Source organism: Hemicordylus capensis, chromosome 13 (genome assembly GCF_027244095.1).
Source record: "Hemicordylus capensis ecotype Gifberg chromosome 13, rHemCap1.1.pri, whole genome shotgun sequence".
Taxonomy (NCBI): domain Eukaryota; kingdom Metazoa; phylum Chordata; class Lepidosauria; order Squamata; family Cordylidae; genus Hemicordylus; species Hemicordylus capensis.
The window spans coordinates 3175526-3194511 of record NC_069669.1 but is presented as its reverse complement, the minus strand read 5'-3'; the positions used below and the strand labels follow the sequence as shown (position 1 = coordinate 3194511).

At 50.0% G+C, this 18986-nt stretch overlaps 1 protein-coding gene across 1 annotated transcript in view; it reads left to right on the top strand.

Annotated features, from left to right (window-relative positions):
• FLII (FLII actin remodeling protein) overlaps positions 1 to 18986 on the top strand; it is a 31297-nt gene that overhangs the window by 2740 nt on the left and 9571 nt on the right. Inside the window, exons 2-21 of the mRNA XM_053276242.1 lie at positions 237 to 404; positions 2660 to 2770; positions 3140 to 3211; positions 3393 to 3473; positions 3832 to 3917; positions 4374 to 4535; positions 5573 to 5676; positions 6884 to 7059; positions 8116 to 8273; positions 9229 to 9313; positions 9687 to 9834; positions 11824 to 11957; positions 12856 to 13068; positions 13286 to 13465; positions 13862 to 13944; positions 14611 to 14685; positions 16302 to 16385; positions 16862 to 17033; positions 17748 to 17852; positions 18729 to 18920. Of these exons, the coding sequence (XP_053132217.1) occupies positions 342 to 404; positions 2660 to 2770; positions 3140 to 3211; positions 3393 to 3473; positions 3832 to 3917; positions 4374 to 4535; positions 5573 to 5676; positions 6884 to 7059; positions 8116 to 8273; positions 9229 to 9313; positions 9687 to 9834; positions 11824 to 11957; positions 12856 to 13068; positions 13286 to 13465; positions 13862 to 13944; positions 14611 to 14685; positions 16302 to 16385; positions 16862 to 17033; positions 17748 to 17852; positions 18729 to 18920 (2484 nt within the window). The 5' untranslated portion in view covers positions 237 to 341. The remainder of the gene's footprint in view (positions 1 to 236; positions 405 to 2659; positions 2771 to 3139; positions 3212 to 3392; positions 3474 to 3831; positions 3918 to 4373; positions 4536 to 5572; positions 5677 to 6883; positions 7060 to 8115; positions 8274 to 9228; positions 9314 to 9686; positions 9835 to 11823; positions 11958 to 12855; positions 13069 to 13285; positions 13466 to 13861; positions 13945 to 14610; positions 14686 to 16301; positions 16386 to 16861; positions 17034 to 17747; positions 17853 to 18728; positions 18921 to 18986) is intronic.

Sequence of the window (18986 nt, the reverse complement as noted above, 5' to 3'; positions counted from 1 at the left end):
AGCCGCACAGCAAAAGGAAGCTGCTGCCTTCCTGCCCTGCTTGTGGGCTTCCCTTTGGGCACCCGGTGAGAGGCAGGATGGTGGTTTCCCCCCATCGGGCGGGACGGCTACTTCGTGCTTTGCCCTTGCCAACAAAGGGTTAAAGGAGGGCGGGGCGTCCCGGGCACCAAGCTTGCTTGCAGCGCGCCAGAGGCCCCGCCTACCCTCCCTCCCCTTTTCCTCTCTCTCTCTTTTAGGGCTGTGTCAATGATTGTGAAAAAAAACACACACCCCAGCAGGAGGAAGAGGGGAAGCGGCTGGCTGGCTAGCTTGTAACAACTGCTACCCCCCCGCCCCCCAGCATGGCTGCCACGGGGGTCCTTCCCTTCATCAGGGGCGTGGATCTCAGTGGGAACGACTTCAAGGTAAGGGGGAGAGAAGGCGATTGGGATTCCCCGTCGGTCGAGACCGTGGGGTTGTCGGATCCGGAAGGCAAGCGGGCGGGCCGGCTCTGCCTTGCTCCTCCATGGCTAATTTTAGACTGTGGCTCATCCCATCCCGCCCTGGCCGGAGCCAGGAGGCCTGAACGGCAGCCTGTGGCTGTTGCGTTACTAGGAATAAGCCCTTGGATGGGGGCTGCTTGATGGAGAAAGAAATTCAGCAGACTTCTGGTGCTAGACGTCCCTCGGTGTGTAAGCTTTTGAGCCACACTGAACTCCTTGGCTTCCTGCCGTGGAAAGTTCCGGCTGTGTTCAGCATAAAAAGTGCACTTAACACATCAGTCCTATGTATATTTACTCGGAAATAAATCTCACCGAGTTCATTGGGGCTTTCTCCCAAATAAGTGCACCGGATTGCGGCCGCTTGCCGCAGCAGATGTGCACCAGCAAAGGAACTTTAGTTTCATTTTGTGTTTGCACCAAAACGGATACTTGGCTGGAGCTCATAGATCACAAAATATTCTTTCCCTGACTGATAGATGTAGACTGATTAGCAGACAGTTTTGCCTACTGTGGGGATTTGAGATCTGATTGTATATTCCTCTGTGGTCTATAAAATAGACCATAGAACGCTTTTCTTAGGATGCATTTTGTCATGGTGTTATCATTTATTCTGAGAGGTCATCCCATGAAATTGATTGTCAGGAAATCTAGGACCAACAAACGGAAGTACTTTTTCACACAACACATAACTTGTGGAATTCTCTGCCACAAGACGTGGTGACAGCCAACAACCTGGATGGCTTTAAGAGGAGTTTGGATAATTTCATGGAGGAGAGGTCTATCTTCGGCTACAAGCTGGAGGGCTAAAAGCTCAGTATTGTCTTCACAGACTGACAGCAGCTTCTCCAAGGTTGCAGGCAGGAATTTCTCTCAGCCCTATCTTGGAGATGCTGCCAGGGAGGGAACTGGGAACCTTCTGCTCTTCCTAGAGCAGCTCCATCCCCTGAGGGGAATATCTTACAATCCCCATACATCAAGATTCCCATCCATATGCAACCAGGGCAGACCCTGCTTAGGCTAAGGGGACAAGTCATGCTGGCTACCACAAGACCAGCTCTCCTCCCTACAGGTATCCTACAGGTAAACTTTTGTAAACGTTAGTAAACACCCTCCACTGAAATGCTACTGGGGATTTGTTCTAGAAGCCAGCGTATTGTGGCGAAACCTTGCAGGTTACGATGAGCTCGGTACTATTTCTGGTGGACTCACACATGCAGGTTCCTCACTGGATTTGTCACCAGTGGGTTGCTCAGTGACTCATCACTGGATGTGTGAACTAACCCTGTTGGAAAGCACATGGATCGAAGTGATGTGGCCAAAGGAAAATTCTGCCTGCGGTTTTGGATATGAAATGGATCCAAAGTTGGGTCTTTGATGCATCAGATTCTTCTGAAGTGGCTTCTGAGTCGGGGACCACCTCATGACCCCAGATTGGTCTAGGCTGACTGGAAGGGGCTATCTCGGGTCCCATCACCTGCTACCTGATCCTTTCGGCTGAGAGTGCTGCCAGGGGTGGAACCAGCCGCCTTCTGCATAAAAAACAGATCCTCTCCCACTGAGTATCTGGCCTGGTCCCTGTCGTCTGGGCCTATGCTGCATATACAGTGTCAGACTGTTGGTCCAGCCAGCTACTCCTGGGGTCAGGCATTTGTCTGGTCAAGGGGAGAAGCCCGGGCAGTGAACACGAGATTCTGAGATCCCCTTGACCTCACAACAAAAACGTATCTGCTCCAGGTTTCCACTTCTAATAGCAGACCACCAAATGCCTCTGGGAAGCTCACACACAGGGCATGAAGCAATCCCCAGGTTTTTTGCCCCCAGAATATGAGATGCACTGCCTCTGAACCTGGAGGTTCCATTTAGCTATTGTGGGAAATAGCTGTCAATAGACCTCTCCTTCCGTGAATGTATCCAATTCCCTTTGAAAGCCCCCAAAGGCAGTGCCCTCACCAGATCTTTTGGCAGTGAGTTTCATCCGTTGCATGATGTGTGAAGGCCTCTTCCCCCGCCCCGCTCTCTGCCTGCCTTAAATCTGATGTTAACTGACTTTATTTCATGATCCTGTTTCTATTATCAAAGGGGGAAACTCTTCTCTCCCCAAAAAGCAAAAGCAAAGCACAAGTCCGGCTGCGTGGATGTAACTAAACCTGTCCTCCTCTGTCCCCCTCGTCACTCAGGGCGGCTATTTTCCGGAGCATGTCAAATCTATGACCAGCTTGCGATGGCTGAAGTTGAACAGGACTGGCCTCTGCTACCTGCCGGAGGAGCTGTCGGCCCTCCAGAAGTTGGTAAGGAGCTGGGCTTGTCGATACTTGGATTCCTTTTCTGCAGACTTTGGGAATGCAGCTTCTTTGGGGATTTCTGTAAGGGCAGGAGCGTGATGGAGAGCCTGACAGAGAGCTGGGGAAAGAACACCTAGCAGCTAAAGTATGCCAGGGGTTCTCAAACTTGGGTCCCTGGACCCTGTTGGACTACAACTCCCATTATCCACAGCCACCAGGGATGATGGGAGTTGTAGTCCGATAGCATCTAGGGACCCAAGATTGAGAACCCTGGGCATGCAGAGTTTTCTTCATCCTTGTAGTACCCCTACAAGCTGTAGCTCTTTCCTTCAGCTGTATTTTATAAATGCCTGTTCCTTCCTTGTTCCTCCATAGGAGCATCTCTCTGTGAACCACAACAGCCTAACCACTCTCCATGGAGAACTATCCGGCCTCCCCTGCCTCCGGGTAAGCTTTGGGCAGCCTTGGTCATTGGGATGGTCGTTTGGATCTCCACCAGTCATGAACTTCATCATCCTTGCCCATCCCTCCCTTTATCCAGCTGTTCCTCCTCGTCTCTCCTCTGATGCATAATGTTGATTCTGGCTTTGGTGTCGTTACTCCAGCACTGGTCTTTCTTCTTTTCCAGGCTATTGTTGCTCGGGCCAATTGCTTGAAGAACTCTGGGGTCCCTGATGACATTTTCCAACTCGAAGACCTCTCGGTGCTAGTAAGTGTGGTCCATTGGCTGTTTGACCAGGGTGGGCAGAAAGACCATGGTTCGTGGGTGGACCATGTACCCAGACTGGCAGCAGCTTCTCCAAGGTTGCAGGCAGGAATCTCTCAGCCCTATCTTGGAGATGCCAAGGACCTTCTGCACCTGGGACCTTCTGCGTGCAAGCAAGTGTGCAGGTGCTCTTCCCAGAGCAGCCCCATCCCCTAAGGGGAAGGTCTTCCAGTGCTCCCACGTGGTCTCCCAGTCAAATGCAGACATTAGCCAAGGGGACCACAAGGCCACAACGGCTGCAAAGGCAGAATGGCGGAGCTTGCTCTGTTGGATGGCGCTTCCAATCTGTTTGTCGTCCTAGGACCTGAGCTACAACCAACTGACCGAGTGTCCTCGAGAGCTTGAGAACGCCAAGAACATGCTGGTACTCAACCTGAAGAACAACAAGTGAGCAGCACCGGATATAGGCACAAGCTAAGCGGGCTACAGATCAGGCCCTCCCATTAGGGATGTGCATGGAATTTTGGCAGGAGCCAGTCCAAAGGCGGGTGAGGTGGGGGGAATACCTTTAAGAGCGGGGGGAGGGTGCTCTTACCCCTCCCGCCCCGTTTCCTCCGCTGGTGCTGCACTGTAAAAGTGTCTGGAAGGGCAGCAGCATAACTCCCTCTCGCCCCGTCCCCTCGTCGGACTGGAAGTTCAGTTCAGCAGCTGTGCAGATGCCTTCTAGAAACCGCTGCTCCGTAATGTGATGCAAACGGGCATGCGGTCCTTGCAGGCGTTTTGGGCCTCTTGTTCTCCGAGCGTCCCGCCCTCGTTTGCAGTCGCAGCCAGAATCTGCCTGGCAGTTGAAAAGGGTGTGGTGCTGCTGTGTTCTCACCGCCCTCCCCTCTTCTCGCCCTGAAGGATCGACAGCATCCCCAACCAGCTGTTCATCAACCTGACGGACCTGCTCTACCTGGACCTGAGCGACAACAAGCTGGAGAGCCTCCCCCCGCAGATGAGGCGCCTGGTGCACCTCCAGACCTTGATCCTGAATAACAATCCACTCCTGCATGCCCAGCTCAGGTAAAGGGAGCGAGCAGGTTCTTACTGGCTGGGTGGAGTCTTTCTCGTTGGCCCTGGGTGTGTTCAGGCTAAGCCGTTGGGCCATGGGTGCAGGACTCTGCATCCCAAGATCCTCCGTCTCTCTCTCTCTCATTCTCTTAGACGTACCCTTCGTGAATCCCATGCATGGCAGCTCTTGCAAGCGAGGGGAGGGGGAGAGGAAAGGGATGGCGGTGGGGAACATAAGGCCAGTGCACAGGCAGGCGGTGGGGGGGGGGAGCAAAAGTGGCGGCCGGCGAACTAAATTTGCTACAACTGTAGGGACTCACAGGGACACGTCAATGGCATAGTTTGTGATGATGTCATTCACTCCATCTCAAGATGGCAGCTATGTAAACCTTTGAGGCGCAAGTGGGCAAATTTGTGAACCGCCTATCCGATTTGAAACAGATTTCCTTCAGCTCTAGGGACACAGAGGGATGCCAAAACCGTGTAGTTTGTGATGTTGTCATTCATCCTGATTCAAAATGGCAGACGCATAAACTTTTGAGGCTCAAGTGTACTAACTTGTGGACCGAATAACCAGTTTGAACCAGACGAGGTACAGTTGTAGTGAGTGACACACAGGGATACCTCAATGGTGTAGTTGGTAATGAAGTCATCCACCCCGATCCAAGGTGACGGACTCGTGAACATTTAAGGTGCAAGAGATCTAACTTGTGGGCCTTGATTTGAACCAAATTTAGTCCAGTTGTAGAGAAAGTGAAAGGAAAGTAGGCAGATTAGTTCTTACTAGAACGACTTGTTTCTCTACGTAAACCGCTTTGGGAACTTTTGTTGAAAAGTGGTATATAAATATTCATCGTCGTCGTAATAATGGGTTTATGATACTCCATCATACAACATGACCTATCAGAAAAGCTTACCCCGGAATTGAAATATTCTTTCCTATAGCTTAAAGTGAGTCCTTGTTGCCCTCTCCTCAATGGGCAGCTGTCCTTAAATTCTTACCTTGCTCCTGCTTCCCCCCCCCACCCCACCCCTCTTGCGAACGGAAGGCAACTCCCAGCAATGACCGCCTTGCAGACGCTGCACCTGCGGAACACCCAACGGACGCAGAGCAACCTCCCTACCAGCCTGGAGGGGCTATCAAATCTTTCAGGTAATGCTGGGACAGGCTCTGTGGGGCACAGCCAACATCCTGCCAGGAAGAGTAAAGTTTTTTCATTCTTAAGACTTGGGATTTCTCTCCGCTGTGCTGACTGCATGCAGTCTAGCCACAGCTTGACCACTTACCCTTCCCTTTGCCCAGCCAGAGAGGAGAGCTGGTCTTGTGGTAGCAAGCATGAATTGTCCCCTTTGCTAAGCAGGGTCCACCCTGGTTTGCATTTGGATGGGAGACTACATGCATGAGCACTGCATCTCCCCTTAGGAGATGGGGCTGCTCTGGGAAGAGCAACCTGCCGGCTTGCATGCAGAAGGTTACAAGTTCCCTCCCTGGCAGCATCTCCAAGATAAGGCTGAGAGCGATGCCTGCCTGTATCCTTGGAGCAGCTGCTGCCAGTCTGTGTAGACAATACTGAGCTAGGTGGGCCAACAGTCTGACTCGGTATACAGGAGAACCTTGCCATTCGCAGATCCAGCACCTGTGGTTTCATGTATCCGCGCGTGGGTAACTGATGTCCAACCTCAGCATACGCGGGTGTAGGGGGAGGAAGCCCCCCCAAAGGGTTAATTTTGCATATCCGTGGGTTGGGGTGGGCGGAAATGACTTCCAAGTTTATTTCTGGCTGCCATTTTGAGGAGAAGAGCCACTTTGTGGCTTGTTTGTTTAAAATAAAACCCCGTGATTTTTTGCGGGGGGAAACCCAGATTTGAGACTTTTGTGGGGCATTGCTGGAGAGCAGGGCACGGTATGTTATTTCACATGTTCCTGCATTTTTAAAGCCTTTGGGTGGGGGAGCTTTTTTGCCTTCCAGAAACAACAATAAATAAATAAGATGGCTCCCTGTCCCCAAAGGGCTCACAATCTAAAAAGAATCCTACCATATCACACCAGCAACAGCCACTGGAGGGATGCTGTGCTGGGGATGGATTGGGCCAGTTACTCTCCCCTTGTTAAAGAAAGAGACTCCCCACTATAAAGGGTGCCTCTTTGCCCAGTTAGCAGGGGGTAAACTAACACCCTGAGTCCTATAGCTTCAATGACTCGGTGTCCACGGTTCTATTATCTGTGGTTGCAGCAGACAAAGGAACCCTTGCAGATACTATTCTGATACTGTTCTGCAGATAGTGTTTTGTGGATAACCCTACAGTTTGCATGCATGGCAGCTTCCTGTGTTCCTGATCTTTCTCTCGCTGTGCCCCAGATGTGGATTTCTCCTGCAACGACCTGAGCCGGATCCCCGAGTGCCTCTACACCTTAGCCAACCTGCGTCGCCTCAACCTGAGCAGCAACCAGATTGCAGAACTCTCCCTCTGCATCGACCAGTGGACCCAGTTAGAGACCCTCAACCTGTCCCGGAATCAGCTCACCTCCCTGCCTGTAAGTGGTCAATTTCGTCCATGCCAGGGGCAGGCAAGCTTGACCCTCCAGCTGTTATTGAACTACAGCTCCCATCATCCCCTGCCCCAATTTATTGATGGGAGTTGTAGTAACTGTCTCTTTAAAAACTGTTTAGGCATGCCACTGGAGCATGACCAGCACTATCATTGAACCTGCTGGTACTGAAAGGTGAACAGGTACTGGAAACTTAAGTCTACCCCAAGGGTTCCTCATGTTGGATCTCCAGATGTTGTTGGACTACAACTCCCGTTGTGGCTGGGGATGATGGGAGTTGTGGTCCTACAGCAGCTGGGGACCCCAGGTGGAGGACCTCTGGTCTACTCCTTCATAAAACTAAGGAATAATTCAAAATGTGGGAGGAGCTCTAGAAGTGAAAGGTGGGGCTCTAGGCTATGGGTGGAGCTTCAAGTAGAAAAGGGTGTGGCTTCAGAGAATTGCATACTACTACCACCTATATACTGCTTTTCAAACCAAAGTTTCCAAAGCAGCTTGTATAGAAAAATAAATAGGGTCTGTATAATAATAATTATTATTATAATCATTATTATTACTATTATTATTATTATATATTACAGGTGGACCTCATTATCTGTGGGGGTTCTGTTCCCACATATTACTGTGGATAATGAAACCGCAGATAAGGAGCCATTGAGTCTGTGGGAACATGGGGATTAGGTTCCCAGATTCAAACCCCCCCCCCCCCCAAAAAAAACCCACAAAGCCTCCACAAAAACAGGCCAAATAATGTGCCCTACTGTGCTCTGCAGGTCTCCTGACATCCAGCGATGCCCCCAAATGGTTGTAAAAATCATGGATTTTTGTTGTTGCTGAAAAGAGCCACAAAATGGCAGCTGGAAATGACCTCTGCAGTCACTTCTGGCCCTCTAGGAACCATGTATCCATGGTTCCTAATCCTTTTGAATCCACATATAATGAAACTGATTGTCGTTTACACACCCGTGAATACACAAAACCGTGGATATAGAATCTGCATATAACGAGGTTCTCTTGTATTTTTCTCGGTTCCTTCTTCAGTCAGCCATCTGCAAACTCACCAAGCTGAAGAAGCTCTATCTGAACTCCAACAAGGTGGACTTTGACGGCATTCCCTCGGGTATTGGGAAACTGGTCCGCCTGGAGGAGTTCATGGCTGCCAACAACAACCTAGAACTCATCCCAGAGAGCCTGTGCAGGTACGCCATCTCCTCTTCCTCCTCCCCCCGTCCCCTTCCAGGTCCAAACAGCCCACAGTTTAAGGCGGGGGGTCCTTTCCCCGTAACTAAGGTGGGAATTCTCAACCTTGGCTCCCCAGATATGGCTGGATTACAACTCTCACCATCCACAGTCTTCTGCCATTGTGGCTGGGGAGGATGGGAATTGTAGTCCATCATACAGGGACTCGAGGTTGAGAACACCGGAGCTAAAGAAACCACTTTTAAAGGTGTTTCTTGGCCCAGTTAGCAGGATGGTCTGAGGCAGCAGGGAGGCAGCTCTAATTCTGAAGCCAAGCGTGTTTGAGATGGGAGTTAACCTGGAACCCATCTTTATGCCATTCTCGGTTTTTGGAGGAGAAGTGACATATACGTTGGTGAACAGCTTTGTGTGGAACAGCTCCCCGCCACGGCTGAAAAGAAACGTAGGCATTTTTCTGAGAGCATTTTCTACTTCAGCCCCAAGTGCTGCAAATTAGAACTGATAAGCCGACCGGTTTGCAGACCATCCACTATCCTGCTCAGGCAGCGTGAAGCAATCTTGCAATCCATGCTGAGCCCATTTCCCATCAGTCTGCATGATTCTGTGGCTGTCGGAGAACCAGGCAGTCTCTCTCCCTTCTCAGAGCTTCTGGTGGTTGGTTTTGTTTTTATATTTATATCCCGCTTTTCCTTCAAGGAGCCCAAAGCAGTATACATGGTTATATGTATCCTCACAACAACCCTTTGAGGTAGTTTAGGCTGAAAGATACGTGACTGGCCCAGAGTCACCCAGTGAGCTTCATGGCTGGATGGGGATTTGAACTCCCAGTCTTCCCGGTCCTAGTCCAACCCTCTAACCACTACGCCATGCTGGCTTCCTCATATTCTCTTCTTCTTGTCTGTGCCCGCGTTTGGGACAGCCCTGAGTGAGTCACTCTCCCCTGCTCTCCAACAGGTGTGCCAAGCTGAAGAAGCTGGTGTTGAACAAGAACCGCTTGGTCACTTTGCCAGAAGCCGTGCACTTTCTGACTGAGATTGAGGTGAGGAATAATAGTAATTAAAAAAAATAAACTTTATTTGCTGCTATTGTTGTCACATAACAAACTGTTCTCTGGGTGGCTCACAACACAACATTAAAACATGAAATAAAAACACACAACACGTTTAATCATAACAGACCAAAACGGGGGGAGATACAATACAAAGCAATTTTTAAAAACTTTTAAAAAATCAGATTAGAAAATCCAAATTTAAAAGGCCTGAGTGAACAGGCGTCCAAAAGAATAAAGCGATGAAGCCAGGTGAACCTCACTGAGGAGGCTATTCCATAGAGAAGGTGCCACCAACGAAAAGGCCCTCTCAGCCACCCGCCTCACTTCTGAGCTGAGTTCTCCCCACTATTTCCTCCCGCAGATCCTAGATGTCCGTGAGAACCCCAACCTCGTGATGCCCCCCAAGCCTGTGGACAGAACCTCAGAGTGGTACAACATCGACTTCTCCCTGCAGAACCAGCTGCGGCTGGCCGGAGCCTCTCCTGCAACTGTGGCAGCAGCAGCTGCAGGTGAGCTTGGAAGTGATCCCTTGGGTTATTGGGTTTTTTAAATTCTGTGGTTTCCTTGCCTCGCCCCTCCCAGCAGATTCCAGCTTCCTGATTTCCACCACAGTTTCCCAAACTTGATACAGCAAAATGAATCAGGCTTTGTTTGGGTCTCCTTCCTAGGCTTGCCTCTCTCTGTTCGAGAGCCCTGTGAAAGCGGAGTTACTGAAACTGAGATGAAACCACAATTGTGGGTTCAGATATTAGAAGAGACCAGGGTTAGGGCAAGGTGAAGTCGCTGAACCTGAGATGAAGCCATGATTCTGGGTTCAGATATCGGATGAGACGGGGGTTAGGACAAACCTTCCAACATTGGGTTCAGATCCTGCCCCAAATAAACCACAGTTTGTTGACTGGTACAGTTCAGACATACAAATTAACCAATGAAATAAACAGTGGTTTCATGGGATATCGGAACCCACCTTTGGTCTTTCTAAGACATTTATTACGCTGCTTGTTTTCTTTAACTCGAAATCTCCTTTGCATTTAAAATTTTAAATGTACACAAATGAGCAACATTCGGGTGTTCCCTTTCTCTACTGCCGGATGAGGACGTCTCTTAGTGGGTTATCCTTCCCACGTGCTCCAGAGGCAGGCCTAGGTTAATTAGGTCCAAAGTCCTTAAGAGCCTGGGAAGGATGACCCCACCCAGTTTTCTTAGCCCTGGGCTAGCTCCAGAGATGGCACTTCTACTCCTTATTTGAGACTTTCTCTATTCCCATTTTGAGCATTTTTCGTCAAAACAACAACAACCCAAATCCGCCTTTCTCCCTCCTTTCTCTCTCTCCCCTCCTTGCTCCCCTGAACCCTTCCCTTCGTCGATGGAGCAAACAAATAGGCTGAGGAACATTCTTGTTCCTAAGGGGAACAACAGCTCCCTGCCTCCCCACGAGAACCCCGGGGATCTCCTCCCATCGTGACGTATGCCAGGAGGCCTTCCTCGCTCCAGGCTGCAGACACGATGGAGGATTTGCCAGGCCTCCTGCCTCCAGGCCATGAGACCCAACGCCAAGCCGCCCAGCGGGAGGGTGCCCCTTCTGCAGATGGAGGCCAAGCCTGCGGCTTCCCTTCCGACCCGCCACTGCCTAAACGGCCCCTCAGCCCACCCTATCATCAAGTAATGACTTATCCTATAACTCATCTGGATGATAGGAAAGTTATTCCTCTCCCCCCTTTCTACCATCTGTAAGCCAAGAGTTCTCAAACTTGGGTCTCCAAATGTTGGACTACAGCTCCCATCATCCTCGGTCACAATGGTCCAACAGCATCTGGGGAGAACCCCTGCTGTTAGCAATATGAGCATGAATTTCAAAATGTATCCCCACTCCAGTGTTCCCTCTTAATTTTTATCGTCAGTGAGTGGAAGCAATTTTATTCTGGGTGGCAGTTTCAAGGTATTGTGCGCACATCATACACACACACACACACACACACACACACACACACACACACTCTCTCTCTCTCTCTCTCTCTCTCTCTCTCTCTCTCTCTCTCTCTCTCTCACACACACAGAGCATGCAATTTTTAAAAATCTCCCCCACTCCTCTTCCACAGCGTATCTTAGTGGGGGGTGCATTCCGCAATCTCGGGGCATATTCCATAAAAAGGGCTGGGAATGCCAACTTCTGAGCTATAGAGACCAAACAAAATCCCATCTAGTCCTCCAGAAGAGCCCGAGTGGCGGGCAGAGGTGGAGGTGCTGCTCAGGATCGCACCGGCACAGTGAAGGAGGGAGATGATTCCCTCCTTGGGAAGAGCCCATGGCCGGCAGGCAGAGGTGGTTGGTAAGGCAGCAGCAAGAGGAGGGAGCAGCCGCCGCCACAGTAAACGGCAGTTTAAGGGAGTTGGGTGGAGGGCTTGTGGGGTGTGTGTGTGTGTGTGTGTGTGTGTGCACCTTGGAGGGAAGGCTGCCCCCCTCCCCTAAAATTCTCTTCCCTCCCTCCCCTTGCTCAGGAAGCAGCCCAAAGGACCCCATGGCACGGAAGATGCGGTTACGGAGACGCAAGGACTCTGCGCAGGATGACCAGGCCAAGCAGGTGCTGAAGGGGATGTCCGATGTGGCGCAGGAGAAGAACAAGAAGATGGAGGTAAGGGCACATCTGCAAGGGTGTGTGTGTGTGTGTGTGTGTACACCCAAGCAGCTGTGCAAGTGACTGGCCTCTTGGAACACAGGCTGCGACCCCTCTCCCAGCTCAGTGGGCCAAGAGGCACCTTTTTAAAGCGGCTCTCTTGTGTTTTGTAGGGCAAGAGCAACTGTCCCTGTCCAGCCCTGCATAGTATTCCCCACCCGCTGTGGCTGTTCTTGGTGTCTTTCTTGTATTCAAGGCTCTTTTGGGACAGGGAACCAATTTCAGATTCTCTCTCTTTTTTTTCTTTTTCTTTTTTGGGAAATTTGATTGACTGAGTGTCGTCAAGTTGGTGCTGACTCTTAGCGACCACATAGATAGATTCTCTCCAGGATGATCTTAAGACCAACAAAAGGAAGTCCTTTTTTATACAGTGCATAATTAATCTGTGGAATTCTCAGCCGGGGGATGTGGTGATGGCCACGAGCTTGGATGGCCTTAAAGGGGGCTTAGATAAATTCATGGAGGTCTAGACCAGGGATCCTCAACGTTGGGCCCCCAGATGTTCTTGGACCTCAACTCCCATAATCCCCAGCCAAAGGCCACTGGGCCTGGGGATTATGGGAGTTGAAGTCCAAGAACATCTGGGGGCCCAACGTTGAGGATCCCTGGTCTAGACTATCAACAGCTACCTCCAGCCTCAGATGCCTCTCAATCCTAGTTGCAGGGGAGCAGCAACAGCAGGAGAGAGGGCATGCCTTCACCCCCTGCCTGTGGGCTTCTCAGAGGCATCTGGTGGGCCACTGTGTGAAATGGGATGCTGGACTGGATGGGCCTTCCTGCTCTTATGTTCTTAAATATTTTTAGTAGCAAAGGCAAAAGTGACTGAAGCCCTTCACTCTGTTTCTCTCACCACTAGGAGAATGGGGACATGAAATACACAGACCTGAAGACACGTCGGTGGGATCAAAGCTTGGAGAAGCCGCAGCTCAACTACTCAGAGTTCTTCACGGAGGACGTGGGCCAGCTCCCTGGCGTCTCCGTCTGGCAGATTGAGAATTTTGTGCCCATCCTGCTGGACGAGACCTTTCATGGGAAGTTCTACGAGGCAGACTGCTACATCGTGTTGAAGGTCAGGGGAGTGGTTGGGTGATTATGGGAGTGGTCGGTTATGGTTCCGTAATCAACCTATGGAATTCTCTGCCACAAGATGGGGTGACAGCAAACAGCCTGGATGGCTTTAAGAGGGGTTTAGAAAAATTCACGGAGCACAAGTCTATCAGTTGCTACTAGCAACGGCACACTTTAACTTTACTTTAGTCCAACTGTGAAAATGTGTTCCTTCCCAGACTCTTCTAGATGATAATGGTTCCTTGAACTGGGAGATCTATTATTGGATTGGCCAGGAGTCCTCGCTTGACAAGAAGGCCTGTTCAGCCATCCATGCTGTCAACCTGCGGAACTACCTGGGGGCTGAGTGCCGCACCATCCGGGAAGAGATGGGCGACGAAAGTGACGAGTTCAGCCAGGTAAGCCCCCAACAGGGCTCTTCCCTGCAGACTGTTGCCAAGAGAAGAGCCCTGGTGACTGCAGGAAGGATGTTGTCTAGGGGTCCCTCCCACGCTGGTTCTGGTAACCCAGGGGTTCTCAAACCTGGGTCCCCTGGATGTTGTTGGACTACAACTCCCATCACCCGCAGCCACTCTGGGAAGAGCACCTGCCTGCTTGCATGCAGAAGGTTCCAAGTTCCCTCCCTGGCAGCATCTCCAGGTACAGGGTTGAGAGAGACTCTTGCCTGCAACCTTGGAGATGCTGCTGCCAGTCTGGGTTGACAATACTGAGCTAGATGGACCAAGGGTCTGACTCTGTAGAAGGCCGCTTCCTGTGTTCATTTTCAAACATTGATTTGTTGTGATCCCTTGCAGGTCTTTGATCACGAAATCTCCTACATTGAAGGGGGCACATCCAGTGGCTTCTTCACAGTGGAGGACACTCACTATATTTCCAGGTAGCGATGCTATGGCCCCCTTGGACCAGATGTAAGGTGACTCGATGTGGCCCAAAGGTCAAGCCTGAAGCTTCCCCCCTCCACAATGGTGGAGCTTGGCCATGGAGCATGCACCGAGATGATGGGTTGCTTTCCTTCCTCCCTCCTCCCCCATCATCATCTTCATCATCTCCAGAGTTGTTTTCCTTCACCAATTAGCCCCAGCATATTTGGGATTAAGGGGTGCAATTTTCAGGTGAAAAGGCGTGTCTTCTGAGCAGCCTTGGTCCGGGTGCCTCTTTTTGCAAAGCACTTAAATCTCTGAGAGCCAGGTTCCCTTCCTTTCGTCTCCCTCCTCCTTTCCTATTTCCCCTCCCAGGTCTCCATTAACTTATCCCCCTGCTCTTAACTGAAATTCCACCATTGTCCCACAGTTGCAGACCTTTCTAGCCTGCAGACTCTATGATAGAGAGACCTCCAAACCACTGTGTATTTCAGGCTAGAGCAGCCTCTGTTTGATCTAGTGTCCTGTTTTCCCCCTCTAGCTGCTGTTTTGAATTCCTGTATCTGACTGAGTGGGAACATTCATGAGTTAGACTACCTAAAATCCTAAAAGCCCCCTGAAGGATTAATGCTCCCTCCTTTACAAATTTTTTTTTTGGGGGGGGGGGTGTAATTTAAATTTAGGCTCTACCGTGTCTATGGCAAGAAGAACATAAAGCTGGAACCAGTACCGCTGAAGGCAGCTTCTCTGGACCCACGGTGAGTATGCAGGCTGGCAGTGCTGTAGCCAGTGGGGTGCTGGCCCTTGTTCTGCCCCGCCTGCGTGTGACATCACGTGCAAAGGGGGCATGGCCTGGGCTCTGTGGTACTAGCAAGGGAGAGGAAGGGAAATAAACACGATCCAGCAGCAAGTGCTGCCTGGAAATGAGATCGGGACGGCTGGAGTGGCCTGGCGGCCCTTTTCCTTAGTGGCCTGGGTTCTTTGAACACGTTCGCTCAATGGTGGCCCAGCCCCTGCAGGCTGGTTCTTTTTGGGAATGTGAGTGTCCAAAATGTTTCCTCTGAGCTGGAGCTAAGATGAAGATGTAGAGTGGACACTAGCCTAGGTGGGCCGATGTGGCATTGAAGAGAATCATGTGGTATGGCCTCCTAGGACTATACCAGGAGTTCTCAAATTAGATCCCAAGATGATGTTGGACTTGTGGTTGGAGATAATGGCTGCTGAAGTCTAACAATATCTAGGGACTCAAGTTTGAATACGATGAATATTTATATACCGCTTTTCAACAAAAGCTCCCAAAGCAGTTTACATCATTATAAATAAATAAAATGGCTCCCTGTCTCCAAGGGGCTCACAATCTAAAAAAGAACCATAAGATAGACACCAGCAACAGCCACTGGAGGGATGCTGTGCTGGGGATGGATAGGGCCAGTTGCTCCCCCCCTGCTGAATAAAGAGAATCACCACTTTTAAAAGGGTGCCTCTTTGCCCTGGTAGCAGGGGATAACAGAGCAAAGGGGGTCTCAAGTTTGAGAACCTCTGGACTATCCACCAGTGGTAGATTGCATATTTAAAGGCTTCCACGCAGAATATTAGATCTCCAGAATGGATAGCACTTTTTGAAAAATATGTATTGGCTTCACTCCCAAGACCTTGAAGCAGAGGTGGGTGAATCCTACTACCTGGTCCCCTCTAAAAAATAAACCAGGCTGAGTACCGAGTGGATCAACCCAGGGGCGCATCTTATTTATGGGCAAAGTGGACGGAGCTCCCCTTAAATTTATCAGCCATCCATGTTGTCTTTCCTTTGTGTACGTACTGCCTCCCTCTGCTGTTCCTTGCTGCTCTTGCTCTTGCTGCTGCTTTAAGAGTTGTGAGGTGGGCGACAGTAGCACCGACCTCAAAGGACAAATGAAAAGCCCCAGATCTTTTGAAATATTAATATTAATAAGGCAGAAGCCAAGGAGCATGCTCATTTTTGTTCTTGTAAAGTGGGTGGTCTGACGACCGCCCTCTAAACAAATAAGAGAGGGACTAGGCTGATTGACTCCTCAGGTAGCCAATCAGAGTGCCCAGAGAATGGAGAAGTCTTTTTTTTTTAGCGACTCAAAGGAATCCAATCCCCATTTTGGTTAGAGGGCAGGCAGGCTAGCTGGCTGGCTATTGGTAAGTCTGATATTTTGCTGGCTTCTTTTTTTGTGTTTGTTTGAAGGGGAAGAATGCAACCTCTGCTTTCTCTCCCTTGATCTGTATGCAAAGCATTATGGTCCGTTCCCAAAATGACAACTGTGGCAGTAGAGCAGAATGGGCATCGGCTGTCTGACCTATCGAAAGGGAAATCTCTCATCTCTCCCCTTCCTCTCGGTCCTTCCAGGTTTGTCTTCCTCCTGGACCATGGCCTTGAGATCTACATCTGGAGGGGAAGCCAGGCCACTCTGAGCGGGACCACCAAAGCCAGGTACCCTCCAAACATGAGGAGCATTGGGACTGGGCTTTGGGAGTCAGCAACTTTGGGGGTTTGGGGAAAATCATCATCATTTATTAATTAATATCTCTTTCTTTCTGTACCCATTTTGCTAATATGGGGGTTTTCGAGCTTGGGTCCCCAGCTGTGTTTGGACTACAACTCCCATCACCCCGTGCCACAGTGGCAGGGGGTGATGGGAGTTGTAGTCCAAACACTTCTGGAGACCCAAGCCACCCTTGGGGTAGTAGGAGACTGTTCTACTTTATCAGTTTGGGATCTTGCCCTTCCTTCCAGAGGAGCTTGGGGGTGGGGTGGGGGCAAGAATCCATGTATCCATCACCGGGTAGATTAGGCAGAGACACAATCCGAGGGCCACCCCAGTGAACAGGGATTCAGCTTGGGACCTTCTGCATGCAACACAACCCTTTCCCGAATCCTTCACACACGGAATTCCTCTGTCCTCCCAGGCTCTTTGCTGAGAAGATCAACAAGAACGAGAGGAAGGGCAAAGCGGAGATCTTGCTGCTCAGCCAGACGCAGGAAACTCCGGAGTTCTGGGACGTCCTTGGAGGCCAGCCAGAGGAGATCAAGGCCAATGTCCCAGATGACTTCCGGCCACCCAGACCCAAACTCTACAAGGTGGGGAGAAAAGACTCTGAAACCCATCTGGACGGGACAACATTGCCACAATTTTCGGCAAAAACACTGCATTGGCGTAAATGCCACACTAAAGAAAAAAGGCTGGTTTTTTTAAAAAAAGAAGCAGAAATTCTGCATCGCCGTAAGCGCCACTGCTAAATGGAACATCATGAGTGTTGAGTGATATCAGTACAGGGACTCCAATCCTTATGCATAGTTTCTTATAGTTAGCCCGGAGATTACTATGAATGTGGCTTCTGCAGATGGAGGGGAGAAATCACTCATGCTAAGCGCCACATCAGCGTAAGCGCTGCGGGCATAGAAAACTAACTTTTAAACACACATGCTCTGTGGGGTTTCTGCCAAAAATTACGGTTGTTTTCTTATCCCATAAATCACTAGAGTCAGGAAATGCACCGAGTTGACTTTGATGCAGGAGTCTGTCAAGATATAGAAGTCCTAGAATTTGATTTCTGGATTTAAAAAATGGGTTTCCGGCTCATCAGGCCAGGAACCTTTCTGCTTTCTTTTATTATTTCTCATGATGATTATTTTTTTAAATTCCATTGTGGGCACTCAACTTCTTGATTTGCCAATTTGGGGTTGAATATAATTTTTAAATCAATGGGTAGATTTTCCCCCCTCTGTGAATTCTGGGTTTGGGGAGCAATGCAGAAAAGATGTTTTGAGCATCCTCTTCTTTCTCCCGCACAGGTTGGCTTGGGTTTGGGCTACCTGGAACTCCCCCAGATCAACTATAAACTCTCTGTGGAACATAAGAAGAGACCAAAGGTGGATTTGCTGCCAGAGATGAGACTGGTAAGACTCCGTGGGTCGGGGGAGCGAATGTGTGCACACATGTGCGTATGTTCGTGTATGTGTACTGGGGGTCAGGGAGAAATCCCTCCATTTGGTTTCTCAACTTCCCACCCCAATCAATTATGTGGCTGTCACCACATCCAAGGGAGCAGTCTTACAGAGGCCTTCTTAAGGAGGTTTTGTTAACCACTACTACTAATAATAATAATAATTAATGTACTTTATTTGTTAGCTGCCCCCTAAATTGTTCTCTGGACAACAACACAACATTAAAACATGAGATAAAAACACACATTGAATTAAATCATAACAGACCAGAAGAGAGGAGGAAAGCAATACAAAATGCAATACAAAACAATTTAAAATACATTTTTTAAAAACCCAGTTAAAATCAGATCAAAATTTTAAAAATTATTTTTAAGGGCCTGAGTGAACGAAAAGGTCTTCACTAGCAACCACTTGCATAGGTGGATTTTTTAAAAAGGATTGATGTATCCATGGAGGGAGATAAAGCCACCGTCTGCTTTTCAGCATGCAAGTGTGAAGGTGCTCTTCCCAGAGCAGCCCCCTCTTCTAAGGGGAATATTTTACAGCACTCACATGTAGTTTCCCATTCACATGCAAACCAGGGCGGGCCCTGCTTAGCAAAGGGGGCAATTTGTGCTTGCTACCACAAGACCAGCTCTCCTCCTTCTGTGGACCAAGGGTCTGCTTTGGTATGAGGCAGCTTCCTACATACCTGGGGAAGTTGCAGTGAGATCAGTGCAACAGAATGTTGCAGGTGAGCCTCTGGGGGGATCTTTAGTCCCTGAGAAGGAACTAAGATACTTCAACTCTGTGGCTGGGACACACACCTCCATCTCCTCTCTCCTGCAGCTGCAGAGCCTGCTGGACACCAAGTCTGTCTACATTCTGGACTGCTGGTCTGATGTCTTCATCTGGATCGGCCGGAAATCCCCACGCCTGGTCCGGGCGGCTGCCCTTAAGCTGGGCCAGGAGCTTTGTGTCATGCTGCACCGCCCCAAACATGCCATGGTCATCCGCAACTTGGAGGGCACCGAGTGCCAGGTAGGTCAGGAGGGACCCGTGTGGGACGCGTGGGTAGGGATTTGCATGGCCGGAGTTGCATTCACC